This window comes from Bidens hawaiensis, unplaced genomic scaffold, assembly GCF_021521415.1.
Source record: "Bidens hawaiensis isolate Kalapana, Puna unplaced genomic scaffold, B.hawaiensis_p1.1 tig00013027_1, whole genome shotgun sequence".
NCBI lineage: Eukaryota > Viridiplantae > Streptophyta > Magnoliopsida > Asterales > Asteraceae > Bidens > Bidens hawaiensis.
Genome location: NW_027492096.1, coordinates 673,629 through 693,400, shown reverse-complemented (window position 1 = coordinate 693,400; position 19,772 = coordinate 673,629). Strand labels below are relative to the sequence as shown.

Sequence of the window (19,772 nt, the reverse complement as noted above, 5' to 3'; positions counted from 1 at the left end):
TAGCAAAGGTTTACCGTGTGGTTAGAAGATTAAAATACCCATTAATAATCAAACAAAAAAAGTTTTATGGTACTTATGGGTACATGTTTCTAGTTATTTTCTAGTTTATGGGTGCTTGATGGCAGAAATGAAATAACGATGTATGATTGGCCGGTGAATGAATAGTACCCAGAGTGCTCATTCCCCTCTTATAATTTCATTCGTTGTTTAATAAAAATAAACCTTTAAAACATATCATTATATATATGATATGCATTCATTATGTAATTACGAACTTGTTTACAATGAAGGCGGAAAACGATATAGAAAATGCCAGGTTTATGTAAGATGACAAACCCAGGGGAAGTGTCATTGTCCCACTCGACAAAGGTTACTTCTCATTGAGCTTTCTTCGAAGAAGACTTTTAAATACCATGCGATGAAAGACATAGGGCATGTGTGGCAGAGCTAAATATGCTACAAAATCAAATGAACGAAGACCGCAAAAATTGGGAACATGAATACGTATATAAAATCGAAAATAACTTGCAAAACCGTTTTCGATTCAAATCAGGATTACAGAAGTTATTATACTCAAGACTCTATTGTCACAAAGATGTGCTAATATGGGATAGTGTAGATAGGTTGATATTGTATAATGTATATTGCACTTTATTTTTTTGTTTTTAATGTAATATGAAATTCCGTATTTTGTAACCTAAAAGTTCAGAATTATATGACAATTAAATATAATTTGCATATTTATTTGTATTTTTTATTGCTGGAAATTTATATTTATTATTATTACTGGATATTTAAAACATATTAATTCATTTTCAAAATTTTTTATTCCTATGAGGCTATGACAATTCAACCTTTGGCAGAAAAATAGCCGTAGGTTACTAGTCAGTAAACACTCAAAATTTTGGTTGGATAAGAGGCGCCAACAGTGTTTTAAAAACCGATTCAAATCGGTCGGTTGAACCGATTAAATCGGATTTCATACAACATGCCGGTATTTTGAGTCTGGTATTTTTAACCGGTTTGCTAGAACATCGTACCGGCGGTTTTGTCTAAAATACCGATTTTTACTGGTAAACCGGTTTTATGTCCGAGAAATTGTTGACATTTGTGGCCCATATTTTTTCAAAATTATTTTTAACCCAACAATAAACTTTCAAACGTGTAAACTTTAGGACTATTTTTTTAAAAACCGAGTGATTTTGTATTATTTTTTTAATATGGATTAACTTTTTGATTATTTTTTGTTATAGAATCATTCACTTTTGGGTTAATTTTGAATTGAAATTACATTTATAAGAAATTAAAGGTAAAATATTCAACCCAATGAACCTTCCGGTATAACCCGGTTCAACCGGTTTTACCATTTTTTAGCCCAATCCAATACAACTAAAATACCGGTTTTTAAAACATTGGGCGTCAATTCACCGATGGAATAAGTATCTGCAGGTGATCTGCTAGAGATATCCATCGGTGTTCCATGGAAGAGCATCATCTATGGCTATTATATCGATAGAGCTTTATTGATAGATTCTCGTCGGTTAACGTCCAGTTTTCTAACTATGATTCCATGAAACCCACCACATTATTTGGCATTTCATTGTCACACTAATTCTTTGAGCGTAGTCAACTTCTCTTTTTTTATAATTTATGAAACCACAAAAATTAACCAATCTACACAAAGTTTTACTAGTTCTATAAATCACTACCACCCACCCACTTCTATTGGTTTCCAACAAGCAATTTACATTTAAATTTTGATATCAATCAACATCCCCTACCAATTTTTTTTAGGTTTTAACCTAACATTGTTACAATAAATAAATAAATCATTTGGACCAAACTCTTCTCTTTCTTATCTTGCAATGACCCAAAACTTTTTCAAACCTTCCCATTTCTTTTCCATATTTACAAACCTTTTGAACGGACAATATATTGAGAACGGAACCAGGCAACGAACCGATTGTCTTACATGTTCACTAGTCTGAACGACGTTCTAAGTAATGTATTCGAAAATTTTTTAACTAGTATATTATGATCATAATTTATGTTTGATGTTAATTTGCAACGTTAATAAAATATCAAGACTTTTATAAATAAAACATGTAGTCTCAAGTAATAAATGACTTATAAGATGAAATTTTGAATGAAAGAAGATAAAAAATTATTAAAACCTGTAAATTCAGCCGGTCAATACTCATTTTTCCGTCGAACTAATATAACCCGCCAATCTACCCGTGAAACTGCAACAAAACCAATCTTCCTTGTCTGATTTAAACAAATAAACTTAATAATCACAAACTAATCTTGCAAATAACCTGCTCTCCTAGTTATCTGAATTATGAATCTAAGAGTAAGAATCCCGGCCAAAGGGTCGGCGGAAAAGAGGGGGGGGGGGGGGTTCTCCGTTCCTGATTCTCTTTTAGTTGGATATTCCGGAACTACAATCTTAGAAATCCTTGTACCATTCCAGAGATTTTTACAATAAAATAAGATCAATATTCTTAGCTATTCTCAATAAGGGTAATTTAATATATATTCTTAAAAGTGATTTCAAGATTTTTTAAATGTTAAATGAGCTTTGGAGAGAGTTTCCAACTTTCAAACTACCATTGATATACCCACAGAAGAGATAGGCTATGAGAGGGTGTGGGGTTTATCCGATCAGGATGGGTGAGGTTAGGCAAGTAACATATATAGAGGGCTAATGGTGGCAGCTAAGATAGCATAACGCGGTGGTCGCAATTGATGATGACAAGGGTTGATTAAAGATGGCCGAACATATGCTCAATTTCTCGCCTTTAAATCATGAAGAGGAAAACGGAGCCAACAAGGGGATTACGGTGTCAGGATTTTGAGGTTTTTTAAACAAAACAGAACCTGGAAATTAAGTAAACTAAAACAACCTTCAAATTAATACCATGAGCGCTTTAGGGCATCTTCAAGATATGTTATCAGATACCATTATCCGATTACAACCTTCATAGACTGTACAAGCTTCTTCCAAAGCATACGACTTTTTAGATGTAAAAGTTGATATCTCAAGTCAAGTGACAAGATTTGGAAATCACTGTGTGCTACACAAGATATTAACTATTACATGACGACGAACTTAACACTTGTAGGTTTCAATTTATTGGAGTTCGCTAGAATTTATTGGAATTGGAATATGAACTTAGTCATCTCTATCTTGCCATCTCTATCTTGCGGCATTTGGTTCAAAGGTCATGCATGTTCCTCAAGGCTATAAGTTGTTATATACGACCACTCAAGCACTACGTTTCAAATCGCACACTATGTGTTCTACTCGTCCATTCACCCTTACCTATTGTACAATTTTTTCTAGCACAAGGTACAACATGATTACAATTAAGAGGAAGTTATTTGCAACTTAAGGTACTACAACATCCTGCTTTATATTTCCAGCAAAACTTGAAGTTTCTGCGCCTGCATACAAAAAAAGACAAAATGAAATGAATTAGAAAGAAAATGAGACTGAAAAACTAAAAGTTGTAACAGTAGCGATGGCAAACAAACCCGAACCAGGTACGTAAAAACCCGAAACATTTAGGACGAGTGTTTGCGTATGGGACCTGGTACGGGTTTACTTTAGAAAGCATTCGCAGGCATGGAATGAGTATTGTATCAGGTAATATCCGGGACCCGATTATCCGAAACGTACTTATTCGTTTACCCGAACCATAATTTTAAAATATCTTTTCTTGGGAAATAGAAATAAATAGAAATATAGTAAAAAATGAATTTGAAAATCCCAACATGTAACTTTTGACAAATAACAAGTCGGGTTGTTCGACACATATGGTATATAGATTAAAAAAACAAAAAACAAACCCATAGCGATCTAATTACCATAATGATAAAAATACCATGGAAACTCGTGGGTTACTTACAACCGTTTTAAAGTTGACCCGTTCGATCCATTAGCGTTATAATAAAGGCAAAATAATCCTATTTTCACATAAACGGGCCCAGTCAGATAACTTTTTCCTACTATTTACCTGTGTTTACATTATGTACAGATCAAGAGGAAACTCAGGCATGATTTCACTGGCTTGCCAACTTTTTGACTCCAACCGAGAGTTGTTTCAGAAATTTCTGACTGGCGAAAGTTAAAGGAACTTGTTCTTCATCAAACATTTCTTCCAAGTCTTCGTTATCTTCATTTGCAGTGTTTTCCGAGGGTGTTTTGGGCTTTTTGGGTATATCACGATACAAATGTTTTAATATGAATAGTGCGGTATCACGGTCTCTCCAGTATTTTCTGCAAAACAAGGGAAGAAAGTGAAGAAATTTTTATAGCTTAGATGACACTGAACATGTGTTTTGAAAGCGACCATGTAATAATGATCATTAAATAATGAGAATTGTGTAAACGAGTCAAGTCACTCGTGTGCCACTCGAGATGTGATCGCCAAAAGCAAGCCAAGCTTAAATGAGCCAAACCTAAAATAAGCTTGTTTAATAAACGAGCCCAAGCTGGCTTGTGAGCCTAAACGAGCCTATTATTTATATAACTTCTCTATAAAATATTAAATATATTATTTACATAATACTTACTATTATATATAAAATTATGATAGAAGTAGCTAAATAATATATATCTTGTTACATAAAATTGTAATTAAAATACATATGAAAAATAACTCTAAACGTATATAACTAATTAATAAATAGAAAATGAGCCAAGCCCGAGCTTGAAAAACTACTCACGAGCCAAGCTCAAGCTTGTTTACACCACTAATTATAATGGATCATTTTTTAGTGTGGGTCAAAGCTGGACAGATCAGGTTGGGTTGACCTGCAAACACCTTTGGAGCAGTATTATGATTACAAAAACAATATTGTCGCAATAATAATTTAAAACTTTGAATGAAAACAATTTAGGAAATTGTAATATTGTCAACTTACGCCCTGCTTGTGGTGCGCGCATATAATGCATATATGTGTAAACCCTCGGGTGGGCAAAAGTGAAATTGCACTAATTTTGACGTTATTTTACAAATCTAGTGAAAATAACGTTAAAAGTGGCGGAAGGTTAATTAGGCATCATGTGGTGGCGTTGATAGCCGAAAGACAAGGATACATGCACCAATCAGCCGGTGTCCTGATGATTGAGTGCTATGTTCCTTATGTCAAAGGGTTGATGCAAAACTGCTATCAAGCCGGGGGTCTCACCGGAAGCAGCCTCTCTATCCCTATGGGGTAGAGGTAAGGCTGTCTACATCTTACCCTCCTTGGAACCTACCATAGCTTTGCTATTGGTGGGATATACTAAGTACGATGACGATGACGATGACGATGACGATGACGATGACGATGACGATGTAATATTGTCAACTTATATGCATAGATTGACTTTTTTCCCCTTCTAGCTTAATTATTTTTTGGCCCATTTGAGATAGTATGTAACCTACTCGCAACTATATGGGTCGAAATCGCCACCTCTATGTTATTAACATAAGTTTCAACAAGCTTAAAAACAGATATGCCATCTCAAATGTATGATAAGGCTAATAGATACTTACGTATGTGCTCCGACAGCTGATAGGTATTGATGCTCAAATGTTTTATCCTGCATTATCACAATTTCATGAAGTTTAAAAAAGTAAAAAATATTCAGTTACAAATGAAATTGACCAAAGTTTAGTTAAAAATACATACTTGAAGTACATGATCAACTCGCCCATCTTGACTCCCGGTCAACCTCTCCAACATTATTGAACCATACGATCTCTCAGTTTCATTCGGTTCTTCTGACGTTTCTGCAAAACAACATACAAGTAACTAACTTTATAAAAGTTAAATTACATATATAATCTTCAAAATTTCATGATATCATATTTGCGCTTTCATAACACTAAAAATATCATATGTACCTTCGTGATCATCATTGTCCTTCGATTGACATATTGTGAGTACTTTAACCTAGAAAAAGTAAACCCCATTTAAATCATATTTATATAACAGAAACAAAATATAATAAACGACATTGAGACCAACAGGTGACAAACCACCTTTGCCAAGCTCATTTGATCAGCCACCACTTGAGTGCGCAATGCAACTCCTTCTACAAATTCCTGCACCGTCACATAACATGTCAAAATCGGTCGGCTGACCAGGTAACACTTTCTTCGTTTGACCATTTAACCGTTTTAAGATAAAATACAATGCAAATTGGCGTGTTGATAAGTATACGTGTAGTGTGTTTACCTGGTATCCGATATGCAGCCTCTTTCCACCTCTGTGATAAGGAATAATGACGGGACGTCTGTCTATATACTCTTTACAAACAAGTGGTTCAACTCTGAGCAAAAGACCAGTTTTAATGCCAGGTGTCAACATAACTATTTTCAATTTAATACAGTATAAACTATACGAAAAAGATTACATGTGTGCATCAATAGGTATTATAAACTAGTGACCCTAAACGAAGTAACGAACCCAAATTTGACCTGCTTTTTACTTATAAAAAATAAGATACTTAGAAAAACGCATACACCATGAAAGCATAGTAACAGTGCCAACCAGAAATTGTCATATTAGTATACTAGAAATGAATATAAATAGTAACAATATTTGTTTCATTAATCATTATATGTTAAGATAAAGATAAGCAAAGGGCTGAGAGATACCTGTATGCCACTGGATCATAAGGATGAAAAACATTGAACATTTGACGACAACATGGCATTTCTTCAATTATATTTTCATCTTCCCAATATTCTTTTCCTTTTCCTGAAGAATATTAAAAACAAAATAAATTTAAGAGTAAAATATCAGCAAAAACTTATATAACTATGCATCAAATATGCATAAAGTCCATTAGAGTAAGGATGCACATTAATAACATGTTTGATATATATATATTACTTTGTAAAAGTGTGTAAAGATTCAGTGAAAAGAGTTTGGTAGTTCACATGAAGTGAGACCTTAAAATGTGTCATATAAAATGCTAAAAGACCCATGTGTTTATTATTAAAAGTTGGAAGATTTGGCAACAATAACACTAAATTTGGTTTACTCAATGTTAATTCTCTTACAGGATAAAAGAATAATTATTACCGATTCCAATTCGGACATTGCGCAGAGCAAGAAATACACCAAGTGGAGACCCAACTGCAAAGAATGTGTCCACCTGGCATGAATATAAAGCAGAATAAGGATCAAAAGCAAGATTTTTTTAATTTAGATTTACCTACAAAGATGGCCCTTTTAGTTTGCCCACATTGCATGTTTAGTCCCCATGTTTCTATAATTACACTGGTAGTTTTTATCGTTCACTCAAACATAACACAAATGGTCCTTGGAGTGGATGGAGGTAAACTTCTACTTCAATTTTTTAAAAACGACCACAATGCCCTTATGTTAAAATGAAAAAAATCAGATGTTTACATCAAACTTAAAATAGAGGGGACTCACTTTTTACTTTATATTAATATATAATATTGCTACATCTTTTAACATCTTTTGTCTTTATCATTAAGGGTTAAAAAGATATTTTAGATGCACTTAATCTGGAAAGACATTTAGAAACATAAATAAATGTTACCTTGAACTTTAGCTTGGTGTACATTATATAAGGGGTGTAACTCTTCATAGAATCATTTTTTGAGGATGGAGAACTCTCGGACAAACCTTCGTTTCTTGTGTTTGAAGTTTCCTGCTTACTATTAACTGTTTGAATTACACAGTAAACACGATTTCAATCTCACATGAAACTATTGACATGATATTCATTAAAGCATCAAAAAGCACATCAATAGATGGTATTATTTACAGGTTGCAAGATGGTACCTTCAGCCATTTGTGATTCTAATTCTTTAACTCTAGCTTGTAAACAATCGATCTGCAAGATAAAAAACACTAACAATCAGAATTAAAGATAGAACTTAAATATTCACTAATTTGCTTGTATACAAACCGAATGAACACACACGGGACATGTTCGTGTTCGTTCAACATTAACAGAACAATTAAACGAACAAGGTTTTCTTGTTCGTGTTTGTTTATGTTCGTTTGTTAATAGTATTAAGGAATGGTTCACGGACATAAACGAATGAACAAACATATTCGACCGAACATCAATTTGTTCGTTAGTCTTAACTTAATGAACAAAAAACTGTGTTCATGTCCGTAAACAAACATAAACGAAGATTTTGCCCAGCGGTTCAGTGAAGGCTCGTTCATTTACAGGCTTGATATAAATATTAAAAAAGCCGTGTTGAACTTTATAACCTCTTCCTTCAATGACTTGATTACTACGCTTTCATCAATCTCGTTAACGTCCTCAGTAACTTGACTTGAATTGCTTGTTGACAATTCATCATTCTCGGGAATGATAACTTCATCTAAAACCGGACTATCATGTTTCTCAGTATCCGTTGGTATTGACAAATTTCCATTTATGCCCTCCGCAGGTGAAGCTACCGTATCTGTACCCATGTTATTTGTGATCAAATCTTGGTTTGTTGACACTTCATCATTCTCGGAATTGATAACTTCATCTAAAACCGGACTATCATGTTTCTCAGTATCCGTTGGTATTGACAAATTTTCATTTATGCCCTCTGCAGGTGAAGCTACCGTATCTGTACCCACGTTATTTGTAATCAAATCTTGGTTTTGAGAATTTAAGGAAGAATTAGACTCGGGAGATATTTCATGGGGTTCATCTTTGTACATCCACTCCATTGGGAACGGGGAAGATAAAGTTTCTTGGTGACAAAGGATGTCATATGAGAGTACACTTCCTAGAGAATGACCATATAAGGAAACCTGAACAAACGAAAATCGCAAGCGTAACGGGTCAAAACTAGGGGTGTACACAAGTCGAGCTGAGCCCAAGCTCGAGCGTAGCTCGTTTAACTTACAAGAGCTTGAGCTCAAGCTTGGCTCGCTTTGAGCTCTATTTCTAAAGAGCAGGTTCGGCTGGCGAGTACTTTTTAAAGCTCGAGCTCTGCTTCAGTCAGGTCAAGCTAGGGTCTATTATAAATTTATTAATTATTTATATATGCTAATTATTTTTATATATATTTTAATTATAATTTATATATATATAACACATAAAACATAGTTATTTTTTTATCATATTTTATAAATAATAACAACTACTGTGTAAGGCCCATTTAGGCTCGCAAGCTAGCTCGAGCTTGGTAAGTGCAGCTCGGGTTCGGGACGATTTATAAAACAAGATTATAAGACTATCCAGAAGATTGCATGAATTTTAGATACACTTTTTTGAGTTTTAAGTCGCTTCTATTTTATATGATTTTTTAAAATTTGAAGTTTAGGAACTTAATCATGAACAAGAATGATGCATGAAATTGTGAATTCAAAGAAAACTTCGATCTTCTCCCTAATATAATACCCAATTCGACCCATTTACCTACAAAAATGGGTCAAAATTCATGTACCTTTCCATCATAGCCAGGATTCCTCTTAAGAAATTTAATATATAACCGGTTTAATTGATTGGAAACCTGAAAAGTTCAAGAAAAATTAATTTAAATTGTAACCAATACCTCAAGACTAAAACATAAATTACAAGTAATTTTCAAGCTCCAAATCTATAGTATCCAAAAACTAAATACAATTATAATACTGATCAGACATACCGAGTCAATGATATCCTGGCAGTATATTGGACTCATGTAGTATAATACATCGTGAACAGTTGCACTTAATGTTACTCTCAACCCGCGTACACCTGGCAATGTGCATTTTTCTACAGCAGCTTCACCACTTAGTTTTAAGTCTTTCCTCCACTGGCAATACAAAAATACCAATCACATCAAGGATAACAATGAAATAATAAGATTAGAGATGGTGAAACAGGCTGTTCAAATAAGGGGTCAAAACGGGTAAGGATGTTTTCAATGAAAGGGGTATAATAATTGTGTGGTCTTACAAACTATAGCCCTATGTAAAGGGGTCGATATAGCCAGCTCTAGTTTAAAACGATTAACATGATTATTACCTGACATGGAATAAAGAGAACTCTTTGAGTTCCACGTTGGTAAGATGTGAGGTGCAGATCAGCAAGATTTTGTGTGACTAGGCGAAAAGTTCCAACATCATCAACCAAATTTGCTTTCTGCAATCGTTGACCGATACCATGAACCATGAAGACTAGATGTCGAACCGGAACCTGTTAGAAATTTGAACGCCAAAGGAATTTTAATTCATGCGGGTCTTTAGAGCTAATAAATCCATACGTTTATGACGTCTCAACTGTGAGCAACAAATTAAATGGGTCATAGGGTTGGGGCTAATTGGGTTTGGGTTGCAAATGAACCGACACAGGCCCACGGGACGCTGACCATGTTTAACTAAATGGGTCAGGTTCGTGTCAGCCCGGTGGGTTCACGGGTTGGCCCGTTTAACCCATTTAATTTTAATTTTATTATTTATTTGAAATTTCTTTTTGTGTCATAAGTTAAATAGGTTTGAGTATTTTATGGCAATATTTAGTGTATTTTAGACAATACTTAAAGCTTAAAAAGAGAAATTGACATATGGTTTTATAACTAAAATGTAAATTAGAACGCGTGAAAAAGTACAAAAAAATAATAAAATAACAATAAAAATCGGATAAACGGGCTATTTTTTGTGTCAAACCGCAAATATTCATGCCGTGTTCGTGTTCGGGTTCATATGTCTGACAAAATTTTCGGGGTTCGTGTCGTGCTCAGGTACGTGGCGGGTTGGACCCGCAAACCCATGTATATAACATGTTTAACACCTCTATTTTAAACCCGCCATCTCTAACCTATTGACGCATTTAGATAATCGGACTAAGCAGGTCCTGTCCAGGTTAGTGTTCAACTAGGGCTATATAAACTCAAACCCAACACGAATTGCCATTTTCCACCCCTTCAACAAACATACAGCAACATAGAACTTGTGTTTGTGAAGTCAGAATTATTATATATACGTAAGAATATATAGTATTACCTGTGAACAGTAATCATCCATTTCTTCCTCTTTCTGTTGGCGTAACTCATCCTAGAAACACAAGTTTTCAACCAAATAATAAAAACAAGGCACTGGAGTATTGCTGCAGAATTCATAAAAGTTTGACCATTGAAGAAGTTTGTTGACCAATAATAATGTACCTGGGTTGGTTTCGGTGAATGAGACGGAGCATACCCACGTCTTAATTTGAGGCCCGTCCCTCCAAACTTAACTATGCCGGTAAATCCAGATGAGGGAATATTTAACCAAGCATCCCACGTATCATCCTCACCCGTAAAAAGAGCATGTAACCCCTACAACAAATAAGTAATAATTAGAATTCCCAAGAGTAAATATATTAAAGAGCGATATAATTTCACCTCGGATCCGTTTTAGTAGTTAATTTTTTTTCAATTCATGTTGGTAATCATAAGTTAATAGACTAGCTGTTTTGGTAATTTTGTTGACTTGTAAGAAGCTGATGTGGCCTTAATTAGTCATTTGGAAAGACCTGTTTTGGTAGTTAGTGTTAGGAACAAAGCGTCGCGCGGAAGCGAAACAGCACACACATGCACAACGATAAACACGCATAAACGAAAATATAAACGACACAAGAATTTAACGTTGGTTCGGTCCCCGCGAGGGGACCTACGTCCACGGGCTGCAACTAGGTTTTCTTATTAGCTCAGAACAAAGATTACAATTACATGATGGGATATATATAATAAACAGTATTAGGGTTAAACATAATTAGGAACCAAAACTGGGCCTCCTAATAAAACCGGCCCAAAGGCCTTCATAACCCAACAATCTCCCACTTGAAGGCCTTGCGATAAATTCCAGCCTGCCATCCAAGTAAATATAACAATCTCATTCATCCAGTAACTCTAGTAATCTTCAGTAATAGAAATCTACCAAGCCTCCAGTTCCAAGAACAAGCTAAAACTTCAACAAAAGAAGTTCTCCAAGCCTCCAGTTCTCTAGGAACAAACTAAGATTTCTACCAATCCACACCCTGGTTGCATCCGCCCTTCTCATCAGTTACCTGAAAGGCCTATTGAAGCTCCCGAGAACTCCAATCCGGTCATCCCAGACCCAGCCATGACAAAACTCGCCAATGACTCATCCTCAATCTTAACCGACCCTCACTTACTCACACAACCGGCTTCAAAGACTTCCAGAGGATAAACACTCTCCAAATCAGCAGACTATACCAGGAGAGATTTTCACATTCGGATTCCTGGTCCTCCGAACCCAACGTCCCTTTGGAAACAAACCTAGAACACACCTGCGTGCTCCCACTGTTACCAAAACCCCGAACATGTTCAGACCTCCTCCGAATACGCTCAAACTAACATCACTGTGGCTCCAGGCTTCATGTCTGCAAACTGAAACCCCTTAGCTCTACCCGATTCAGCGAGCCAAGACCTTATAACTCGGAAGTTGGTTCACTTCTTCCGACGATACAAAAAAAAACTCGTATCTTCCAAAAGTCTTTAATTAAAAGATTCAACAATGCTTCATTGAAGTGAGTAACAAATAAAGCATACCATAATCTTGAACCCAAGAGTCGTCACCGCCTTCACTGAGTCCCAATGCATCAACCCCAGATACATTCTCAAAAGTAGAATTCCAAACCTTTCGACATCGACCCTTAAAATGTCTCACCTCTACGCAACCTACCAAGTCGACTATGCCCAGCTCCCACTGTCTCTGTTATCCCAACCCATGCCACACCAACACTCCATGAGATGAACCCCACTCGTACTAATCCCGGCAAATAACTTTACCCAACACGAGATTATGAACCTCTCAAATGGTGTACCACTGATCACCACCAAACAAGATATAACTTCACAATTCCAAACGAACAAGAAGTAATAATCACAGTTTCGAACCAGCTAACAGGCAAACAGCTATAACAACAGTAGAACTTTCATGAAATCGCGGTACCAAGGGTTCTATGACCGTACACACGATCAGTTAACTCAAACCCTAACCGAAAGATCATCCAAACGAGCAATAGTTTACATGACTTGCCACTAACCTCATTTTTTTTTTCATTTATGTCGTCACCAGCACACCCGCTGGTTCCATTTTCTCCAAGTTTATCCATCACCAGTACTATATCCAAGTTCACATGACAAACCAATCAACCAAAATCCATAACCGTCAACATTCCGATCATAACCACCTCGTCTTCAGTTATAACAATAACAAACGAGAACAAATCGAAAACAGTGAACAGACACAACAAGGGCACGGGCCTAAACTTGACGATTGTTCAATAGATGACTGCCAAATAAACCGATTTGCTCTTGCAATAACCGATAAATCAACTAACTGTAAATAAACTATATAAAGTTACCTCAGACTAATCTCTTGCAAACAAATCTGAACCCGAACCTAAATGGTCTTCACAAAACCGGGTTAAAATAATAATGGTTGATAATAACGCCAAAACACGAACTTAAAATAATTCCAAAACAGTGTTTAGGCTAAAGAACCGGCCCAACAAGTTGTTACATTTGGCCCAACCAGTCTTGAAATAAGAAAATCACAAAATCCAAATGCTGGCCCAAAAACCAACAATGGCCCATCAACTTAAAGTAGCCCAGTAGAAATAAGACCCACCCAGGGCTTCTTTTGAAACTTACTGGTCAAATAAAACAAAAAACAAGTCAAAAGCATGTAGGTCACCTTCTTGTAACAAGAAACCGTCAACATGCAGCAGCTAAAAGAGAAGCTCCGGCCACGCTTTTCCGGCCAAACAAACCAGCACGCAAAACGCTACCCGGTGACCTAATCTGCTCTTCGCAACAACAAAGCCAACCACATGTCTCGACATCCGACAACATCCAAGGATCCTTTGTCAATCGAACCAGATTCTCGGTTTTTCGGCGACATCATCACCCTTAAAACCGATGAACATTTGAGCCTTAAAACCTTTTGACCTTCAACCGAACCAATAAAAAAAACAGGCGACCTACAAGAGTTATTCACGGTGACGGACCCACCCAACCCTAATCACCAAAAAACAGATTCGAACCAAAACCTTCTGCGAAATCGTTACCAGTGCAACGAACCGTGTGTCCAACAAGCCAAAGCTCTGATGCCACTTGTTAGGAACAAAGCGGCGCGCGGAAGCGAAACAACACACACATGCACAACGATAAACACGCATAAACGAAAATATAAACGACACAAGAATTTAACGTGGTTCGGTCCCCGCGAGGGGACCTACGTCCACGGGCTGCAACTAGGTTTTCTTATTAGCTCAGAACAAAGATTACAATTACATGATGGGATATATATAATAAACAGTATTAGGGTTAAACATAATTAGGAACCAAAACTGGGCCTCCTAATAAAACCGGCCCAAAGGCCTTCATAACCCAACAGTTAGAAGGTCTTATATGACCCAATTTGGTATTCCCATAATAATGTTAATTCCAATGGAAAATTGCCATTCTTACCTATTTATCAATTAAAATTATATGTTGATGTCATGATGTGTGTATTGTGACTTTTTAATCTCCACGTGAGGGGTGTGTGTGTCTATTTATTAATACCACTAAAACTATCATTAATAGGAGTAAAAGAGATTGACAGATCAGCAAAAAAAAGGCCAAAAGAGGTGAGAAAAACTTCAAATACAAAACCGCCCTAAAAGCAAAAATATATTGCTAATTTGTTACTCTATGATATCCGCCAAAATCCCAAATAACTATATAAGTTTGAAAATAAGCACAAACATACCGGGCTGGACCCTTGCATATCAACCCGTGCAGCAAACAATCCAGATGGTTGAAATGTTCTACGGTGCCAAACCTGCCAATATGCTCACATTAGCTCCTAATAAAACAACTATGACAGAAAAGCAACCGAATTGCAGTTAATATGCTTTAACACATGTTAAGATAATATTAAACAAGAGAATATAATAGTACAATTAAAAACGTTGAACTTTGAGATTCCTTGAATGAGAGATTCAACCATGACGTTGTGGCAATTTCAACACATCTATTTAGTCCATTTTTGTTATGTTTTTTATCATTAACAGACCAAATTGTCTTATTATATACAGAGTAAATTATAGTTTTTTTCTGTATGTTTATACCAACTTGCAGGTTGGTCCATAAACTAGAGAAACTACGAAAATCCTCCTTTATCCTCTGCACTAATGTTGTTAAAGTTTCTGTTCGCTTTTTACAAAATGGCTATTTCCCCCTTATAACTAAAAGACACAAATGTGTATTTTTCACAACAGAAAAAAAGTGAAAATTACACATTGTGTCCTTTAGTTAAGGGCAAAAAAGGCATTTTGTGTAAGTCAACGGAACTTTTAACAACAGTTAGTGGAAAGCACGTAATGTGAACTTTGAAATAAAAGATCATTTCTATAAATTCCTTGGTTAAAGGACGGAAACTGCAAGTTGGTATAAACATAAAACACAAAAACTGTAATTTGCTTTTAAACAAACTAGCTAAAAAGTTGCAAGTCATCCAATGTATTTAAAATGCATAGAGCTTTCTAAATCACACTATTAAAAAAATTCAAAAATATTTTGGGCCAACCGGGCCTGGCCCGTTTCACTTACACGGCTGCGGTAAGCAAACTCCAACTGTTCAGCAACATCTTCACGAAGTGGAAACCAATCAAGAGTCCCTTTACGAGCAAACCAATGGCCTCGTAGAACGCGTCGATTATCTCCATTCCAATAAACTGGAAAACTATGTCTTCTTAATAAGTCTACCTGCAATAGTAACATGTAACAAATAAGTCATTATACCACTAAAATCAACTTCTTAACTAAGATAAGACTTTTAAAAAGCCAACAAATGCACCCATAAATATATCAATACCATTATTATTAATAGATGAATTATATTTAAGCCTGTAAACGAACCAAACGTTCGTTGAACCGTTCGGCGAGAAGTTCGTTTATTTAATAAACGAACGGACATGAACAGTGAACACGGGCCTCATTCGTTCATTTATGTTCGTGGACGTTTGTTTTTGTTTGTTCATTTACGTTCGTTTATGTATTCAGTATTCACTTAATTTTTAAGGCCTGTCATAATGTTGTATAGTTTACGAAATTAAGATATGACCCATTACAATTGATGTTCAGCTTACTTTCAATTGGTATTTGCTAAGTTATGTACTTACACTCATTCATCTATTTTCAGTTATTTCCGTTCGATTACGTTCATGAACTGTCATTTATAGTATTAATTAATGAACGAACATAAACGAACGCGAACATGTTCATTTTCTTAACAAACACGAACAAGAAAGCCCCGTTCATTTAATTGTCCGCTTTCGATCGCTTGTTCTGTCAAATTTAATTAAATGAACACGAACATGTTCCATTCATGTGTGTTTGGTTCAGTTACAAGCCTGACTGCCTGACTATACTTTAATCTGAAACCTTCTCAACATTCTCCAAAGTCTATATTACTAGGGGGGGGGGGGGGGTTGGCGTGTTTCAATTTCCGTTTTGGAATGATTATTTGATTATAGTGACTTGATCACTTTTTAATGTTTGAATAAACAGATTCTGATAATTATCACTTGATTGTATAGGGGACAATAACCAGATTTGGATACTCGGTTTCATACCAGCTACAACAAAATTGATAATCTAACTTAAGGGACTTCTCTTTGACTTCAAATGGAAAAGGCACATCTAGACACTATTTCCTATAGCCCATTTTATTACAGATTCTGATTATTCAATATCACGTAATCACAACCAAAACACACCTCCAAAATAAAAATCACAATAATTATGCCAAAGTGCCTAAAACCAAGATCGTATGTTAAATCATAAAAAGAGAAGAAAAGAGACAACACCTCATATAAGCCTCCTTTCACAGGGACACCAACTCTTTCTTCTTCATTTGCATATAGTTTGCTTGATTGAGTGTTTGGTGAATCGTTTGACTCTGAAATTGAAGGAAGTGAACCTTTCGGGCCCATGCTACATTCACCATACTCTCTCCACCAATTAGAAAGCAACTCTTCTTCTCTCTGTATAACATAATAATATGCATATCAGTAAATCCCTGAGCTTTGGTTCATAAAATGCTTATCCACATGAGGCAATTCGGCCCATTTACTTATGAATGAGTCAACTTGGATTCTGTTTATCTCTTTAATGGTCAGGCAGGTAAACAAGAAAACAGCTAAAGGGAAATGGGTCAAATGGGTTAAAATTTAAAAGTTTCCCAAAGTGCACAAAATACAAAATTATATTAGAATAACACGCTTTTGCGTAAAAGTATTTGGCCAACTAATTATTCATAAAAAAATATCAGCAAAAAAATGTTTTTGGTCAACACAACCCACCCATTATGTCCCGTTACTAATTGCAAGACCAGCCCATTTTGCCACCTATAGAATAACGTAATAATGTTTCGTTTACATATTTTAGTATCAATTAATTATGGAAGAGTAAAATCCCAAATAAGCAACATCATGCTGAGTAATCCTAAAAGTCTTAAATTAACTATGAATATCAAATCAATAACTAATTTTAAATACAAAAGAAAATAAGAACCAATGGTATGACCTGCAAGAATGATGCCTCTATAGCAAGAGAATCCCGCATACCAAACCGAAAATAATCACCTTTCCCTACTACTTCAGTTTGTGGGATAGCAGCAGCTAGCTCTGTATACAAGTAATAGAAATTAATAAATTATTGTGTTAATAATTCTATCAAACAAATAGGAGAAGATATGTTAATATGAAATTAATAAATTATCATGCATCATATCATAGTGAATGTAGAGGACTATACCCAGAAAGATAAATGTGAAAAAAATTAAAGCTTAAAGAACCACCTAAATTACTTTATTCAAAGATTCGGAATACTATTGTATACTATTATTTTTGTGTTAAGGTCAACCAACACAGCCCGTTCTGACCCATACAAAAATGACACATCTTGACCATTAACTAACCCACACGAAATTCACATCATGCCACCTCTACTCATAAACCTAATGACCGATCATCCTTCTTTCTATTAATGGCTCTACAAGTTCATGTAAAAACTACCCTTTGTGTCCAATGCATATACAAGTACTCAAGAAATGAAATTAATACTATATATAAAGTGAACACGATATGAAAATTGAATACATATAATGTTTTGCCATAGGAAGTTGCTGAACACATCTAATTGGAGCAATGTTACTTCCCAAATGATGATTATAACCCAACACATGCATACAATATAACCAAAACCGCGTGAAGTCAAACATCAAGGTCAAACAACTCACCATTTTCCCCCATTGGGATCTTAGAAAAGTACCACCGAACATCACCCCCATCCGACGGGCTTCTCGTCTGTGCAAGATACTTCTGTCTCCCCTCACACTGCTGTATCTCATCAGCTAATCTCCTAATATTAGACGGTGTATTCCGTAACTCAGCAGAAGTCGCCACACCGTCATACTTCCCACTGCTTTCCCCCATTATTATCAGCTTTAACCCGATGTGAACTTCACTCAATCTATCAAACACTTGGTGTACAAGTCCCAATACCACTAATAACACAATCTAAACCAGCAACTACTCACTCCAATTAACACAAAACCAGTAATCTAACACAGGCAAATAGATTGTTGCACAGTCGATTAAGAATTGAAAACTTGAAATCGGATTAAATCATATGCTAACCCCATTCAAGCATTTCATCAAACACTTGGTGTGCAAACTTCAATCCCACTAAAAACCCAATTTAAACCAACAATTACTCACTCTAATTCAATACCCAAACTCGATCAACAATCACAACTTTGAAACCAGCTTTAAATCAGATACAAACTTCATTCAAGCATTTCATCAAACATTTGGTGTGCAAACTGCAATCCCACTAATATCACAATCAAACTACCAATTAACACAACCCCGTAATCCAAAACATGCAGATAGATTCTCAGACACTCAAACAACGATCACAAACTTGAAATCAGGTTAAACCAGATACAAACTCCATTCACGCATTTCATCAAACACTTGGTGTGCAAGTTCCAGACCCACTAAAAACCCAATATAAAGTAACAATTACTCGCTCAAATTCAATACCCACACTCGATCAAGACCCACAAACTTGAAATTGGCTGGAATTGATTCTGGGTTTTGAAAATAAGCCTTAATTGATGATTACTTAGGGTTTGTTTTGATGCAAAGATTGAAGAGATTTGAGGCGAGAATATAGTGGAATGTTTAAGAAATTGGAGTGGCATATTCTGACTTTGGTTTTAATATATGTGATGGGCGGTGCATAAAACATCTAGGTGGCATATGTGTCACAGGGTCAAAATATGATAATAAAGTGTGTAGATTTATACTCTGTCATTTTCTTTTTCCTTTTTGTAGAGTTGGCGTCACGGAGTTACGTCCGGCCCAACCTTTTTAGAGACCTAAAGCAACTTGAAAAATTGAGGCTTTTTTCAAGTCTTATTGTTATCAACCCGTTTTTTTTATTTCTTAAATATCGATAATAATAATAAATGTTAATAGCATGATTTATGTGTAATACGAGTGCAAAAGTCGTAATGCTCAACCTTTGGTTATTACACATCTACTATACAAATATGAAGTAAATCTAACTATACTAATAAAGCAATAAGCTTTAAATCCATATACCCTCTTCCTATTTGTTGATTCTCATACTTTCCATGTATATTAATGTCTTCTCTAATTTTCAAGTTAATAAAATAAATCAATAATATATTAAATTAAGATTCATCAATGCTATTAAATTATTATCTTTCATCTT

General features: G+C 35.4%; 1 protein-coding gene across 3 annotated transcripts; it reads right to left on the bottom strand.

The window, feature by feature from the left end:
- Positions 1 to 3,200: 3,200 nt before the first annotated feature.
- On the bottom strand, positions 3,201 to 18,570 carry LOC143543123 (phospholipase SGR2-like). 3 transcript variants are annotated; one of them, XR_013137020.1, is made up of 23 exons: positions 18,268 to 18,570; positions 17,553 to 17,653; positions 16,835 to 17,011; positions 15,576 to 15,731; positions 14,734 to 14,805; positions 11,136 to 11,288; positions 10,975 to 11,025; positions 9,998 to 10,168; positions 9,636 to 9,785; positions 9,435 to 9,500; positions 8,257 to 8,796; positions 7,816 to 7,867; positions 7,571 to 7,695; positions 7,084 to 7,156; positions 6,654 to 6,756; positions 6,232 to 6,325; positions 6,036 to 6,098; positions 5,898 to 5,946; positions 5,683 to 5,783; positions 5,547 to 5,593; positions 4,020 to 4,282; positions 3,538 to 3,593; positions 3,201 to 3,447 (listed from the first exon to the last, which is right to left on the bottom strand). XR_013137020.1 is itself a non-coding variant. In XM_077035518.1 (22 exons), the coding sequence occupies exons 1-21, from the start codon at positions 18,461 to 18,463 to the stop codon at positions 4,066 to 4,068; spliced, it is 2,757 nt and encodes a 918-aa protein (XP_076891633.1). In that variant the 5' UTR covers positions 18,464 to 18,570; the 3' UTR covers positions 3,201 to 3,447; positions 4,020 to 4,065. The 3 variants fall into 3 exon arrangements, 2 of the variants coding, with proteins under 2 accessions (XP_076891633.1, XP_076891634.1); XM_077035518.1 differs by lacking the exon at positions 3,538 to 3,593; XM_077035519.1 differs by lacking the exons at positions 3,538 to 3,593; positions 9,998 to 10,168.
- Positions 18,571 to 19,772: the final 1,202 nt, after the last annotated feature.